This window comes from Lycorma delicatula, chromosome 10, assembly GCF_047948215.1.
Source record: "Lycorma delicatula isolate Av1 chromosome 10, ASM4794821v1, whole genome shotgun sequence".
In the NCBI taxonomy this organism is placed as follows: Eukaryota; Metazoa; Arthropoda; class Insecta; order Hemiptera; family Fulgoridae; genus Lycorma; species Lycorma delicatula.
Genome location: NC_134464.1, coordinates 9625526 through 9642745, shown reverse-complemented (window position 1 = coordinate 9642745; position 17220 = coordinate 9625526). Strand labels below are relative to the sequence as shown.

General features: G+C 28.6%; 1 protein-coding gene across 5 annotated transcripts in view; it reads left to right on the top strand.

Moving 5' to 3' along the window:
• sfl (N-deacetylase and N-sulfotransferase sfl) overlaps positions 1-17220 on the top strand; it is a 722911-nt gene that overhangs the window by 657985 nt on the left and 47706 nt on the right. For all 5 annotated transcript variants that reach the window (XM_075377448.1, XM_075377447.1, XM_075377449.1 and 2 more), the window contains 2 exons: positions 142-342; positions 10464-10716. In XM_075377448.1, coding sequence (XP_075233563.1) covers positions 142-342; positions 10464-10716 — 454 coding nt within the window. The remainder of the gene's footprint in view (positions 1-141; positions 343-10463; positions 10717-17220) is intronic.

The window sequence follows — 17220 nt, the reverse complement described above, 5'->3', positions numbered from 1 at the left end:
AAAGAAAAGCGTAAGAAAACTTACCTTTTGAATAAATAATTTCATTATTTGATTTGATTTTTTTCTGCGTATCTGAAAATGTGTTTAATATGTTTATGTACAGATTTATTTTATATTTTCCTAATTTTTTTTTTGTTGCAGTTTAATTCGTAGAGATTCTCGCCCGGAGCCTTCAATTAGGTGTGCTGTTTTAAATGGGGTCACGCATTTACCCGCAGCATCACATGATCATAGGTCAGCTGCTCGATTACGTATCGATCCTAAAGTTCTTGTTTTTGTTGAGACTACTTATTCTCGTCTCGGCAAAGAAATTGCGGAATTACTAGTCTATAATCGTATTAAGTAAGTTGATTTTATAATTTCGTTTATGACATATTCTGTGTAAAGCATTTTTTTTTTGTTTGCATTGTTTTTTTTTTTTTTTTTTTTTTTGTCTTCAGTCATTTGACTGGTTTGATGCAGCTCTCCAAGATTCCCTATCTAGTGCTAGTCGTTTCATTTCAGTATACCCTCTACATCCTACATCCCCAACAATTTGTTTTACATACTCCAAACGTGGCCTGCCTACACAATTCTTCCCTTCTACCTGTCCTTCCAATATTAAAGCGACTATTCCAGGATGCCTTAGTATGTGGCCTATAAGTCTGTCTCTTCTTTTAACTATATTCTTCCAAATGCTTCTTTCTTCATCTATTTGCCGCAATACCTCTTCATTTGTCACTTTATCCACCCATCTGATTTTTAACATTCTCCTATAGCACCACATTTCAAAAGCTTCTAATCTTTTCTTCTCAGATACTCCGATTGTCCAAGTTTCACTTCCATATAAAGCGACACTCCAAACATACACTTTCAAAAATCTTTTCCTGAGATTTAAATTAATTTTTGATGTAAACAAATTATATTTCTTACTGAAGGCTCGTTTAGCTTGTGCTATTCGGCATTTTATATCGCTCCTGCTTCGTCCATCTTTAGTAATTTTACTTCCCAAATAACAAAATTCTTCTACCTCCATAATCTTTTCTCCTCCTATTTTCACATTCAGCGGTCCATCTTTGTTATTTCTACTACATTTCATTACTTTTGTTTTGTTCTTGTTTATTTTCATGCGATAGTTCTTGCGTAGGACTTCATCTATGCCGTTCATTGTTTCTTCTAAATCCTTTTTACTCTCGGCTAGAATTACTATATCATCAGCAAATCGTAGCATCTTTATCTTTTCACCTTGTACTGTTACTCCGAATCTAAATTGTTCTTTAACATCATGTGTTTGCATTGTATAAAATCATTACTGTATATTGTATTAATCCGACTTATACATCATTAAGAATAGAAGAATGTAATCGGCATTTCACAGTAACGCCGATTTACATAATAACCTTTGTAGTATTCCTTATTTTATCGTATTAATCTGCAGTAACAGTCGACCGTAAAAATTAAACAAAACAAGAGTTAAATAAAATAAACTAATTTAGTACGGTTTTCCGCCTACAGTATACAGGATGCCCCACGAAAAAACGGAGAAACTTTCTGGACATGTTCTACTGGTTAAAATAATGAAAAACGTTCATATAAACAAACGTAGATATGAAACGCTTTGCTTTGAAGTTACTACTAAAGAAAGATTTTGCCCGGATTTTAGTTGTAATAACAAGCCCTACAGTAATTTTTTTGACCCAAATTGAGGAATAAATTCGGTGGTTTCTTATGTAATTTAAGCCGGAAATAGGATAAAACAGGTTTCAGAACTGTAACTCCAGTAGTTTTTAAAATATCCGACGTAAAACACAAAATTCGGTGTCTTAAAACAAGTTTTTTTTTCAGATTTCTGGTGCAGTAGCTTTATTTAATGACTAGTAAATGCGGAAGATTTAAAAAAAATTTGTAGAGAATTTAATTCTGAGAAAATTAATTTAAATATAGCCGATAAAAAAAATCTTTTAAAAATCGGTCTTTTATTGTAGCAAAACAGACGAAAAATAAATATAAAATCGTATTTTTTATTCTTTCTGTATCAAATAAACATTCTTCGATGTATCGAAAGGGTCATTTCCAACTGTTCGTTTTCTGTTGAACGCCAAGTCGTGTTTATTATGAATATCGTGTGATTCAGCATATTCAGCGTAGCCCAGATAAGGGGATGTCGCACTGGTTTGTCAAAAGAAAGTGTGATGCATCCTACGGAAAGAAAATCTTTGTCCTTTCCGCCTGAACTAGGTTCAAAATTTGCGACGACAGATTACCCTCGTTAGTTAAACTTGTGTCATTTGCTTCTAGACAATGCCGATAAGGTAAATTCAATTTTTTTTTTTTTTTTTACTGATGAAGCCACTTTAACGCGAAAGGTGGAGTCTTCAATTCTAAAAATAGTTATTTATGGAGCGAATTCACATGGTACTGTGGAATTCATCGATATGGTATTCACAGTACCATGCGAATTGTCTTCCATATGATGCAACTAGTTTCCAATTTATGACAAAATTTTGAGACTGTTTGTTTTCAATGAAAACCTTACGGGAGATGGATAAAAATAAAATTAAACGAATAAAATGCATTAATTTCTTGAAAAATAATTTGCGAGCTTTTTTTGGAATATATACCTTTACTGAGTAAATCGCAAACGATTTTCCAGCACGGTGGGGTGCAACGTCACAGTTTTCTTTAGTAAGCTACTAAACGTTTGAATGGTAATTTCTTAAACCGGTTTGGACGTTGTGGACCGATGGATCGGCCTCCACGATCACCTGACTTAACCCCACAACATTTTACTTCATTTGGGTCCGTATGAAAACGATAATGTATCGACAAAAAGTTAATACTACAGAAGAATTGCTCGTTAAAATACGAAATGCTACTGAATTTATACGAAACGATCCTGAGATGATAAAGCAAGCCACCGAAAATATTTTACGTCGGGCAGAGTGCTGTGTACATTGTGAAGGAGGGAATTTCGAATATTTAATGTGAGGTTTATTAATCTGTTACCGTTTATCATTTCACGTATTTTATATTTGCTGTATTAAGAATAACTTTTATTAGGTACACAAAGAATATTACAATTTTCTGTTTGTTTTTCATCTGTTTTGCTTCAATAAAAGACCGATTTTTAAAAGATTTTTTTATCGGCTATATTTAAATTAATTTTCTCAGAATTAAATTCTCTACAAATTTTTTTTTAAATTTAAAAAAAAAAAATTGTTCTTCGACACCGAATTTTGTATTTTACGTCGGATATTTAAAAAGCTACTGGAGTTACGGTTCTGGGATCTGCTCTATCCTATTTCTTAGCTCAAATTACATAAGAAACCACCAACTTTACTGTACCTCTATACTTCTGAAAAGAACAAAAAATAATTACTCTCGTTCGTTATATAATTTTGATAATAATGGACATACTGTTGTTTACTATATATATATATATATACACAAGGTGTGTGAGAAGAGTAATGAGACTGACGTTTTACCTAACAGACATTTCTGTTCTCCTGCAGTAAAATTGACGAGTTTGGTTAATAGCGTTCGTAAAATAGTTTTTTTTGTAAAGGAACATTTTCATTTCGACTTGTCCGTGCAAAGTTAGATCTGTTATATTAATAATTCCATTTTAACACGAAAAAACCCTTAGATTTAAATATAATACCAAAATTTAAATGTTAGAGAAAAAAAAACAGGAAAGATCTTATCAAATTTTTAAAGGTTGAAAATTAAATTTAACCTTATGAAAAGCGCCATTAAACTTTCAGGTCAACTTTATCAATATGAACTCTAAGTTTACAACGCTGTAATCTCTAAGGCATTCTAATCTAAAAGATAATCGATCAAATGTAAACAAATTAAAAGTTTAAACTTTATTTGGAAATTTTTTGTTTAATAATAAAATGTAGATTAAGTTACATAAAATAAAAATTTTAACATCCCTCTTTATTATTCTTAAAAATAATGAATATAAAGTAATAATTAGTAGATCTTAAGTTTCATTTTTTTTTTTAAATATTGAAATTTAATTTCATACGAAACCAATTTAAAATAAAACTCATCGTTTTCGTAGGCTATGTTAAACAAAAACTGCTCTTTCTAACACTCGCCTGTGCGATTAACTTACCCTAATTTTCTGTTTAAAAAAAATTAACAGAAAAAATATATCTTTTAGTGTAATTAACCTTTACAACGCTGTTTTTATCCCTTGAAATATTTTTCTTGTAAACCTATAAAGTATCAAACGATTGCTTCTCCGTATTCGATTTAAGTGTTTCCTTTCGATGCAAATTAATTTTTTTGGAAAGAGAAAAAGAACATCGCGACCGATTTACAATTCTAGAATTAACAGTAAATAAAAATTATTAATATTTAATCAAATTGAACGTAAAGTGGAGGACATGAAAACAGACACAAAATTACAACATCGATTTTCTACCATAATTCGGCTATTTGTCAACAGATTTTAAAAAACAAAATGTAATTTTGTTCAGAATAAAAGACTTAATATTTTAGCAAATAACATATATTTTGATAAAACTTATATTTATGGAGATAAAACGGAATTAAAAAATCCGTTATATCTCCATAAATATATCTATATATTATATCTCGGATTTATAAATCCGGCGGCGATGGCCGCCATTTTGTAATTTGCAAAGGTATATAAGTCCTAACTGTTTTCTAATTTTAAAACTTTATTACCAAATATTAATGTGATTCCTCTCTCCGAACTTGAGATATAAATTTTTATACAAAAATGACAAAATGGCGGACAAAGGGAGAACGAAGAAGAAATTGCCGTTTTTTCTAAGGATATTTTTTGTTTAATTTTACAAGTAGAATCCGAAAAAAAAATAGCCACCCCACCATTTCGAAACATTCTGTATATATTTAGATATTTATATAGCCTTTGATACTCCCGGTAACGTAAGGATTCTAACGCGGGGTCATAAATCTAAATCGGTTCAGCCGTTGAGCTGCCACGGTGAAACAAACATACCTAAATTTATTGCACTCCTTTTTCTGCAATCGTGAATAAAATATACTATAATATAATTGCAAAGATCCATCGAATTTTAAGACGTTAGGTTGTAATTTTCAAATGGAGATCAACTTACTTTACTTTTTCGTTTCCGAGCGATGAGACATTAAAACCTTTGCGACCAGTATTGTGCCACCGAAACACCAGAAGCATTTCCTTGCCACAGATCTTCTAGTGTGCATTTGGTCGGGCAGAGGGTGCATTTTATGAGATGTTCAGAGTCCTGAATCTCACCGCACTCGCAGTTCAGGTCGTTAGGCTCAAAATCGATACTTGATGTTTACATTTCGATTTATTTACTTTTTTTAATATTCCAGTTCTCAAATTTGCGCGGAAACTTTATCGAGTACGAAGAATGATTTAACGCAAAAAATTTGTAAAGAATTTAAAAAATTTATTTTCCAATTTACGTGAAAAAAGAAAATATTTTTTGGGAAGAATTCAGACTACGCATTTACCTACAGGAATCGTGTTGTCGTGATTTATTATCGAGGACGAACAATTTTCCTTCTAATTTATAGAAAGTAATGGGGGGTATGGTAATATTCAACCGAACAATAGCATTTTAAGCAATTTCTGTATGTAATTTATATGTAGTAGAAGATTGGGCTAATCCGGCGCACGGTTCCGGAAAGAGGAACGGTAAAATGAAGTATCTCGATTCGTTGCTTCATATTATACTGAAAATTCAAACGTAAACATTTATTAATATGGAGACAGAACGCAGCAAATAGTAACTGTTATATAAGTTTTTCATTATTTATTTAATTTTTTTAATACTGTTTCTAAAGCAAAAAATTTGTTTATGAAAAATGTAACTATTCCACAGGACGACTGATTATTTTGTAACAGTACAGAGATAATTTACATTTCCTTTCTTTTCAACAAATCTATTTATGGTTTTTAATCTTTGACGATGGTCTATAATTAATTAATATTATGCAAAATTATTTACATTAAATTACTGTGTTTCTAATACCGACAATATTAATTAATTCAAATATTGATTGTTATTAAATTGCCTTTATGATTTGCTTATTTATTTTATGCGATTCGAATCGGTAAGTAATCACATCATTATGAAATACAACCCCTATTTTGTTATATTTATAAAATGATTTTCTGAAATACGACAATCTTTTGATTATAAGTGAAGTTATATTTGATGGTGTTTTGCAAATACCGGGCGATTCAAAAAGAACTTCACAACTTTAAAAAGCATATAAGAATTTATTGAGATAACTTACAAGTATGGTTGAGGACTCATTTCATAGTAAAACACGTCAAGTTTTTTACCCAACATTATATGTCCTACTTGAAGTCGATTTCAATCCAGACTGTAGACAGTAAGTTGAGCGTTGCCTCCGTAGCTGCGGGGTCAATTCGAACACTTAGCTCATCAAGATCAGCAGGTAAAGGCGGGGTACATAAACTTGATCTTTAATGAAACCCCACAAGAAAAAATCTAGTGGGGTCAAATCTGCAGAGAGAGTTGGCCATGCAGTTGGACCTTCATGACCGATCTTGGGAATCAAGTATCAAATTCACAGACGTCTAGGCGGTAGTGAAGTGGTTCCCCGTCTTGTAATAATAGTGCCGATCTTGGTAATTATCATTTAACTGAGGAATTAATAGAAAATTTTGAAGCGTTTCCAGATAAACGATACCATTTACAATTGCTTCCTGGAAGAATAATGGGTTGTACAGTCTTTGTTTGCTAGATGCACAAAAAACATTGACTTTAAGGCTATCACGAATGTGCTGCAAAGATCCGTGAGGGTTTTTACTTCCCCATATTCGGCAGTTATAGGTGTTCACCTTGCCACTGATGTGAAACATTGATCCTCACTAAAAATTACATTGTCTAAAAATGTATCATTATCTTCAATTCTATCCATCATTTCCACACAAAACTGCAGCCGAGCAGCGTTGTCATCAGCTGTAATGTGCTGAACCACGGTTAGTTTGTTTGGTTTCAAGTGCAGTCGTTTATGTATCTAATACGTGCCAAACAGTCGTTTGTGCAAGGCCAGTCTCTTATGGAGTTGATTTCTTCGAACCGTGTGCAAAGTTTTCTCAAAGTCATTCCATAGCAGCTTCAGGGATGTGTGGGTGTCCTGATGATTTTGATGTTTTACAGAAAAACCCGTCTTAATGAAGGTTGGGTTTCAATAGTAAATTGTATGTGTACTAGAAGGTTCCCTACTGTACTCTGTATGAAAATTACTTTGAACTGCAGTTGTTGACTGCAAATTGTGAAACCAAAACACACAGGGAGCATGTTCCGCAACACTAAATGTATCTTTTTTAACAACACTGGTGACAGTTCTAATGGCAGGATTCGGTACTAATGAACCTATGCGAGCAGAAACTTGATGGTTTTTTGCCATGAAATGAGACCTTAACCGAATCTGCAAGTTATATAAATTAATTTTCATATGCATTTAAAGTTGTGAAGTTGTTTTTCAATCACCCAGTGTAGAATTTAAAAAAAAACAAATAGTAAAAGATTTTTAAACATATTTTTAAATTTTAAAAAGCGACAAACGAATTAATTATGGTGTTGAGTTAAAGATTTTAAATATAAAGAATTACAGGAAAAACAAGATAATTATTTTTGGCTCTGTAGAGTGCAGCGATATGTTTTATTTTTCAACCTAATTTTTATTATGAATTTTCACATGAAAATGCTTTGAGTATCAGAATGATATCAGACTGTTAAACATTAAATTATAACAGTTTAATAATAAGCAATGATGAAGAAAATAGATAAAAAGTAACCACATTGCTTGTTCAGATAATGTCATGTGATTAATTTCAAAATATCTTCCAGTTAGCTTTTATGGAAAAAACAGTAATTTAGTGTATGAAAATAACAAAAATATTATTTATACTAAAAATTTTTTAATGTAACACAGTAAATAGAATTTTCTTTTAATATACTCAAAATTCATTATAATTTATTTTTTATTCTGGTGTATAAATGAAAATAAGCTAATCAGGTACGATTTTTTATGTCAGGGTTTTTGCAGATCTTGAAATTTCATGACCAAAAATCAGTTCTAGCATTGAAAAATTCCTAAAGAATATATTTAGTATGTATCTTGGCCTGTTGTTTGCTTAATTCTCCATACCAGCAGACTATTTGTGTCCTTTATTATAACAAGATTTTTTTTTGTTGATATGACTTGGTTTTTTTTTTTTTATGAATATGTTTTTAGCCAGATGATTCATATTTGTGCTGTGATTAATACTTGCTTATTGTTTGAGACCACCCAGTTCCTATGCAAGTTGTATGTTTAGAATGTAGTGTATGTAGGCAGTGAGTTGGATCAATGAATGTTTCTTCAGTTACGTATCAGAAATTGTACATCAATCTGTAGTATATTTGAAATTAATAAATGTTATCGGTGATTTTAAAAAGGCCGATTGATATGTCATATCTCCAATTAAACAAACAATCACAGCATTTGTGTGTTATGTAATCAATTAATCACCGGATTTTTCTCCTCCAGATATAATTTTGTGAGGTATCTTGAAGAGAAAGTGTATTGCAGTAATGCCAAAAAGTGTTAGGATTTGTTGAAAAACATAATTTATTATGTAAATGATAAAGTGTTAGTAAAATGAGTATACTTGTGTCATAAAGTGGATTTGTAGCATCTTTTTTGATTGTAATGTAAAATTTATTTCCAGTGTACAATTTTCTATTTAAAAAATTTGTTTAATAAATTAGATTTTATAGTTGAACTTCATTATTTATTTGAATCTGGAGCTCTATGAAACACTCTTTATAAATATTATCATCAACACAATGCAATAAATAATATAAATACAGATTAAATTATTTTTTCATGAAAATTTATTATATTAAAAAATTATAAAATTGTTAAATAATAGTTAATCAGGTTTAAAACATGTTTTTAAGGCACTTTTATAAAATAAAAACTAAAAAATAATAAATTTACTAAGAATTTAAAAAAAGGTTTGAGCTAAATTTAATGATTCTCTTTATTTATTCGTAAAAAATGAAAGTACAATGAAAATATTACAAGATTTAAAAATAATAAAAGGGTTTACAAAAAAAGGGAAAAATATTATAAATTATTCTATAAAGAAATTAGATAGAAAAGATATAAATATAAAATTAACCAATAAAAATCCAAATATTCTTTGACATTAAAGAAACGATCTAATGGTTTTCTACTAGGTTTAAACTAAGAAGTAACAAAATTATTTTTTCAAAGTAATTGATTTAATTTCACATTCAAAAAGAGTATCGAACCTAATGATAATACAAAGGTGGATTGTCAAGTACAGGTTTAAACATCTACCAGTTACATGTATAATGTAATTCAATGTGGTGGCAAGAGGTGAAGATCAGTAGAAATAATATATGATAATAATATTGCTGATTTAATTCAAGACTACTATATGAAATAGTAATGCATCTTGAATGCAAAATAAAATTAGGAGACTATTAACAAAAACTTTCATTAATCTAGTCGTATAAAAGTAGTATGATAAAGTTACATAAACTATAAAAAATGTGTTGTTAATAGTGAATAAGATAACCTAAATATTTTTTTAAAGTTATAAAAATACTAAATAAATTATATAAATTAAATGCCAAACTCAATTTTTTTTATTACATAAGCTGAGTTAGATTTATTTAAGTCCGTAACCCTGATTTAGTTTAGTAGTATACATTGTAAAATTTTTTATCTAATAATAGATATGTGATGTAAGTTTAGTATTTATTACTAAAGATGGATTATGTCTTTCTGAAAAGACCTTTTTTTTCATTGTTGTTTATAGTAATCCCATATCAATGGTAACTGTCATCAGCGACTAAATAAAACTAAGTGATCATAAATAATAATTAGACAATAAACATCAAACATTAGATAATACACTGAAACAAAAATAACAAATATTGGAACGTCACCACTAGACTATTTTCACTGCGCATGCAGTATTTCATAAGGGATCTCAACATAAACAAAATCACTAAATTAATTTCTTCATCTCACTATCACAAAGCAACGGCAACGGTCTTTTGATGTATTTCTTTCAACTGAGTAAGGCCGTAACATCTAAATCTATGTTTAATTGTTGTCGAATAGACCAAAACATTGGGAAGTCCCTGAATAAGTGGTTTATAGACCATTTACATCGCATAATCTGCTGAGGAGAGCCAAATAGATGGGTGTGAGTTAGCTTTGTGTGCCCAGTGCTCAGCCAGATTAGAATGATTTGGTCTCTTCTGTTTGGAATAAAACGCTTCTTGGAAAATACCTTATTAAATTATTAAGATCATATTTTTGTTTATTTTAGTTTGTTTTGTAGCGATTAATTGATTATTTATTAATGTTATTTATGTAATATAACTACGTAATTTAATATTTCCTTGTATGATTTTGTCTTTAATGCCTTATTGCAGATATAAAGTAGAAGTGGCTGGAAAGTCATTACCAGTACTAACTAATTTAGATAAAGGAAAGTATGGTGTTATAGTTTTTGAAAACCTTTCTAAGTACCTGAACATGGATAAATGGAATAGAGAATTATTAGATAAATATTGTCGTGAATATAGTGTAGGCATAGTGGGATTTATTGCACCTACTGAGGAGACGCTTGTCGGTGCACAGCTTAAAGGATTTCCTCTATTAATACACAATAATCTCAGACTCAAGGTTAGTTAACATTAATTTTTTAATCTCAGTATTATGTAAATTTTTGTGTTCATGTGATTTTTAAAGGACTTTGTTAGTTTCATTTTTAATCTGAAAATTGTATAATTTCTTTTCTCATGTTATATCCATACTGTTTAATTTTGTGTGTTATTCATTATCCAATTTGAATAGAGTTCTAGGTAGAATATAATATTATTTTGATATATATATTTCAGATATTGTTTATTTCATAAAGTTTTTATTGTAAATGTAGCTAGTAAAATTTAAAGAAAAATTTCAGTTGATTTTAATATTTTGTTGAAATTGTATTAGTGTATTTGTACTGATAAATATCTATGTTAATGTCAAACGTTTATAAATGGTTGTGTATAATATACCCAAGCTTAGTAGCAAACCGGCTGTTGGGTGAACTAGACTTATTTCTCAGAATCTAATGACACTAGTACAGTATTTTCTCATGATGCTGGAGAATATTTATACTTATCATCTATATTATTCAGTATTTGTAGTTTATTTATTATTATTTTAAAAAATAGTACAAATTATACCGCATAGTAATTTGAATTGTTCTATGTTTGAATGTAGAAGGCTTATTCAGATACTTTTTCTGTATAAACATTTTTTATATTTAAAATTATTTGTTTTAGAATTTTTTTATTATATACTGCATGTATACATGTACATTCTTTATGAGTTTATATTACATGTGTGTGACATATAATGTGAAATAATATCAAATGATTTTTTATTAATAATTAATTTGACTAAGTAATCAATGTTGCAGTAACAATTTACTATCACAATACATTTGCTGTTGAATTAACAATTTTATATAACAAATAAGGATTTTTATTTATTGTAATAATTTTAGTAATATACAGTGTATAATAACCTAATTATATAACCTAACTTCATAACCTAATTATATAAATTCAGTGTATGTATAAAAATTTATACATACTACATACTCTTATACTACATACTACATACTCTTTACTAAAGTATATCTCTCTGTAGCATTACGTAAAGAAAATACCAATGCTGTTGCCTCATTTCTACATAGTTCATTTTATCAGATTATATGAATGAAATTGTAAATGCATGTTAACTAATTAATTACTATATCTATGTATTTGAAGTTAATTTGAGACGAAAAAAATCACAACATTAATTTCTGTTGGTAGATATATTATAAATTTGTTTTTTTGGTCGCTATATTTGTATAACAAAGGAGCGAAACATCGAAATTCAAAAGTGCTTGTCACACATGTTCTTTTCACGGCAGGTAGGATTAAATAACATGTTTTGTTAAGATATAAGATATTAGATACATAACTGTAATAGTTTTTTTAAAAAAACAGTTAAGCGCTGTAATAAGTTTATTGGGTTAATATATGCCCATCAGTTTACGCCCCTCAGTAGTCTTTGAAAAAAATAGTAATGGTCTTAAGTGTAGTTTATAGAATGTTTTACTGTTTGATTTTCTGTAATTTTGATGCAGGCATGCCAGAAATTGCTCATATTTAGGCAGTATCATCTCCTTTAAATGTTAATATTCTATTCATTTTGTTGATTTATTTATTTACTAACATTCATGTTCCAAGTAATATACACATTACATACATTTGTCAATTTAATTTTTTTTAATAGCATTTCTACTATCGCTAAGATATTATTCGTTTGAATAATTATTTTCTTGGAAAATGTAATAACTTTAGAAACTTATTTGTATTACTGTGAACTATAATAAAAAATTTTGTAATAAAATTTAAAAAGAATTATAGTTAGTATTCACTTTTTCTTTTAAATATCTTTCTGATTGAGAATCATTTTTCATGAAATGGAAAAGACTGTATAAGGAGAATAGGTAGAAAGGATTGCGTGTTACTGTTAATAAAAAAAATTAATTGCCTAAATAATGTTACATATATTTAACTGATTCTCCAACAAATTGTTTACATGCTAGTAATTACCAAGACGTTAAATTATTGTGACCTACATAAACAGATGTGAATTTAATTTTTTAACTCATGTTAGACAGAATTCACTCCAATTAACATTTAATGAAAATTATTTTAGTCTTAAAAAACAAATTATGAGATAATTTAAGATAGTAAAAATTTTTTTAAACATTGTCATCAGATAAACAATTATTTAATCATTGCCTTACACAACTCTCGTCCTCCCTTAACCTATTTACTCTTAATCCTTCTTGATTTTTTTTTTATCTCTTGATAGTTCTACTTCAGCAACTAAATCTCATAAATTCAGATATTTTTTTTCTAAATTTCCCATTTTCTTTTACTAAACTGAAAATATGTGTTAAAAGACTGAACTGTCTTGTGTTGAAAGACTTTCTTTTTGAAATAAGTTTTTCTTAAATGAGCAACCATTTTTTTGTTCAGTGTCTTGTTGCTTATGTTTTATTATCATACTCATTCATTATTTATTCTGAGCGTTTCTTAAAAGTAAAAGTAATGAAGAAGTGTGCAAGGGTAGAAATCTAGACCTGCTAGATTCTCCATGCTGAGGGTGCCAGGACCTGACTAAGGATGCCATGCCATCCTTGATGTATGGTATAGGGATCAACTTTAGTACTGATTACTGTTTGATGGTGTTATATTAAGCTGAACGATTGAAATACCTGCCGGTTAAACTGAGCTCTCTATCACCCCCCCCAAAAAAGAAAAAAAACTCTGTACATAGCGACAAGTTGCTTCTGAATTTCAGTCAGAATCATTGTTAGGAAGTCTAAAACCAAATCAATGCCCGAATTTAATAGTAAATGATAACAATGATTGTCTTATTCATTTTTAAAACTTAATAAATAATTTGTGAATGACTGTAGGGAGATATGGCAAGTAGTAGATGGCAATAAACGAAGTCAACAAATAGGGCGACCTTAATTCCAATAGGTATATCTAACTCTGCAAGAGAAGTTGTTATTTTTAAGTGCCTACTGCGCCTCTAATAAATACAAATAAATTAAAAATAAACTGTAACTCATTACAGTCATACAGAATACTACGGTATACTGATATTGAAAATTTGAATACTACAGATGAGATAGCATTTATGTTTGAATTCAAATTTCTAAATTTAGCATTTGTTATACATTATAATTTCAAATCAAATTTCTGTCAAATTGAATTTATTGTCTTTTTTAATGGTGTTTATTATGATAATAATTTAGGATAGAATTACGTAGCTGGCAGTGAGCATTTTTTATTCATTTAATAGAGAAAGATATGTTTATTCTACTTATGGAACTGAGCGGGTTGTTAGATAATAATTGGACTTTATACCAATGAGTCTACATCCTATAGAAAATCAATCAATTAAATAAAACTTTTTTTTATGTCACTTACATTTCATACAGTGCTTATGAAAACGCTGATGGCTGTGGAAGATTCAGTTAAAAATTGTGTTTTATAATTTTGAGAGAGAGAGAGAATATGTTAAAAACAGCATGATATATTTGTCAACAGTTACTTATAAGTATATGAAAAATTCTAAGATATTGTTGTATTGCATGCAAAAAATAGCATAGTTGTAAAAGAGTAACATTTTTACATTATGACATGTACAGCACAAAAACAATTACTACAAATTTTCTACTTTTTGTAAAGGGGTACATGAAACGAAAGGAAAAGAAAAGAAATAGAATATGTAATGGGGAGGCTGTTTAGAAAAAAAAAACATGGAAGTAATTCATCAAAACTGCCTAAACCTGTGGTGTAGATTTGATAGGATATTTTATGAAAATGTCAAATTAAGAGATAAAGTGAAAAGCGTATGGAATTGATGCAAATAAAAAGAAAATGAACAAGAAAATGGTCGATTAGATTAAAAAAGGAGCAATGAGGCTTTGATATCAAAGAAGCCGGAACAGATAATTTAACTATAAGAATGCATAACATAAGCCAAAAAAGTGAATGTATTATATTAATTATAAAAAAACACTTTTTATATCTATTTTATTATATCACCTTTTTTTCAATTTTTCAACTTATTACAAATTTGGGAATTTGTGAGTTGCGAAAAATCTTGACGTGATGGAAAAAATTAAGGTTATTTTCGGATTCAGCGCTAAAAAAATACGTAGGAATTGATTATAAAAAATTAAAACAACACAACCATTGCAGGTTTGTGTAATTAATAGATTGTAAATGTTGAAAAAGTAATGGTTGTGTTGAAACACATGTTTGCAGTATTAGTATTACTTTCCCGCCTATTGTGACATGCTGCTGTAGTGGTACAGCTGTAACAAGAAAGTAGTATATAGATTAAAAAAAATTTAAATTAATTGTAAGTAATCTACAAAAAAAAATTAATCCATTGCTCCAAAGTCCAAAGAATCAAACGTCAGACAGATGTTTGTGCGTTATGTACATATGTACCTGTATGTATGTTGGCCTGAATTCAGTCTTATAACAATGGAGTTCGTTGACTGATTTTCTTCAAATTTTGTACAGTTACTACTTTCATTGGAGAAAGATTATATTAAATCTTTGGGAAAAGGGTGGTGGTGTTTGAAGGAAATAAAATTTTGAATCTTTACTGGGGCACTTTGAAAAAGATTTTTTTTACAAAAGTTAAAGTTTTTTAATCAGTAACACAAATTACCAAATATTTTTATTTAATATTCACCCCTTCCCCAAAATATTACTTTATATGTTTTTCTTTTCTTTTTTTTTAGCTATTGTTTCAGAAAGGGAGTTAATGGGAGTTTTATATAACTGTATTTTCTACAACAATAGGCTTTCAAACCATTATAAAAATTTTTTGCTCTCCCACTCCAATGGTCTGTGGTAACAAAGAATATATTTTTTTTTAATATATAAAATTTCTTAAAAAATAAATTTAAATCCATCTTGCAAGTTGCATGTAAAATGTAAAAATCTTAATTTTTTGATACTTCCTACTCTTAGTACTTCTTTTAAAAAATTATCCAAAACTTTCCACCCCATCCTAGAAAATGAGATCTTTGTTTATTCAGAATTATCTCTGTATTTTTTAAACAATTTAAAACAAATCCTTTTTTAAATTTATTATCGCCAATTGGGAATTATTTTCTTAAAAATTAATTTTACCTGAATGCTTCTCCTTGAGTATGGTAGCCCCAAAATAAAAATAAACATTTTTTTGCAGTTTCAAATTTTTAATGCACAAATCATATTTTGTTAAGGAAAAGGTCACTAAATTATTTAATAACCCTCCGTGATGGAGAAGGTTCCAAATTTAAAAAAAAAATTAAAAAACCTTTTTTAATTTCAATGTTAATTTATTTAAAATCAATTTTTGTTAATATTTTAATCATTCAAAAAGCCAATAACATATTTTTCAAAATCTTGATGTTATTACACTAATATTAAACATTTTGGTTATTGCTTTATTTTTTTGAGTATCTTTGCTACATTGATTAAAGTTAAAAAAATTTAAATATAATCAAATAAGTAATTTTATATTAAAATTTTAATCGATAACATTAAAATTTATTTCAATTTATTTTTAAATATGTCAGTGAAGAAATAACTGAAGCTGGTTAATTGAACATTTTTGGTTAATATTTTTAGAGCTTAAAATGATAGAATTGAAAAATGAATTGCTTATGTTGACTTTTTTTTTATCTCTGGTTCTGCAGAAACCCATTTATCTGAATTTGGTGAGACCAGTTATTACTCTGATAAACAAAAATGTTGTATGATCGAAAAATGTATAATGTACTATTTTAAATTTGTTTTGAATTCAAGTTTAAAAAAATAATAATAAATGTATGATTGTTGATAAATAATTCCAAAAATTCTTAACATTGCAAATAATTTAAATCTATATTATTTATAATAGGATTAAAATATAATATTAAACAAAAAACAAAAAATAATATTAATTCCTCTTTTAGAAAACATTAGTGGTATAAATTCAACAATTACCCGTATTGATAGAATGTCAAGAATACCTGCCTGCTAAAATTCTGAATTATAGATCAGATGGAAGAAGAGATAAAGGAACACCTTTGAAAAGATGGGTACTGAGGCAGGCTACATAGTCTACCTATGAAGTGGAAAGAAGAAGAGGAAAATAATTATAGGAACAAAAAGTTACTTTTGAAAATGAAAGAATTTTGAAAATGTTTTCTTTAGGTTTGAATAGTTTCTGCGATAAACAGTCTCAAAGCTGTTTGATCTTCAGTTGTTTGACTAGTATGTGTTACCATGTTAATCAAAAGATACTATCCTACTATGTTCTATCGTACTTGTAGAACAAAAAAATATTGTATATAAACAGCATAATTGATCCAAGGAGAATACTGTTTCATGGTTAACACAAAAATGTGTTTTGTTGAAACAAATAACACACTATTTTGTGTTCCACAATAAACTGTTTGTATATTGCAGTATACTTTGTGTACAAATAATTAATTTTGTTTGATTTCTATGAATACTCATCTTTAAAATCTAACAAAAAGGGCAGCCAGATTAATTTTTTTAGAACATTAGTCAG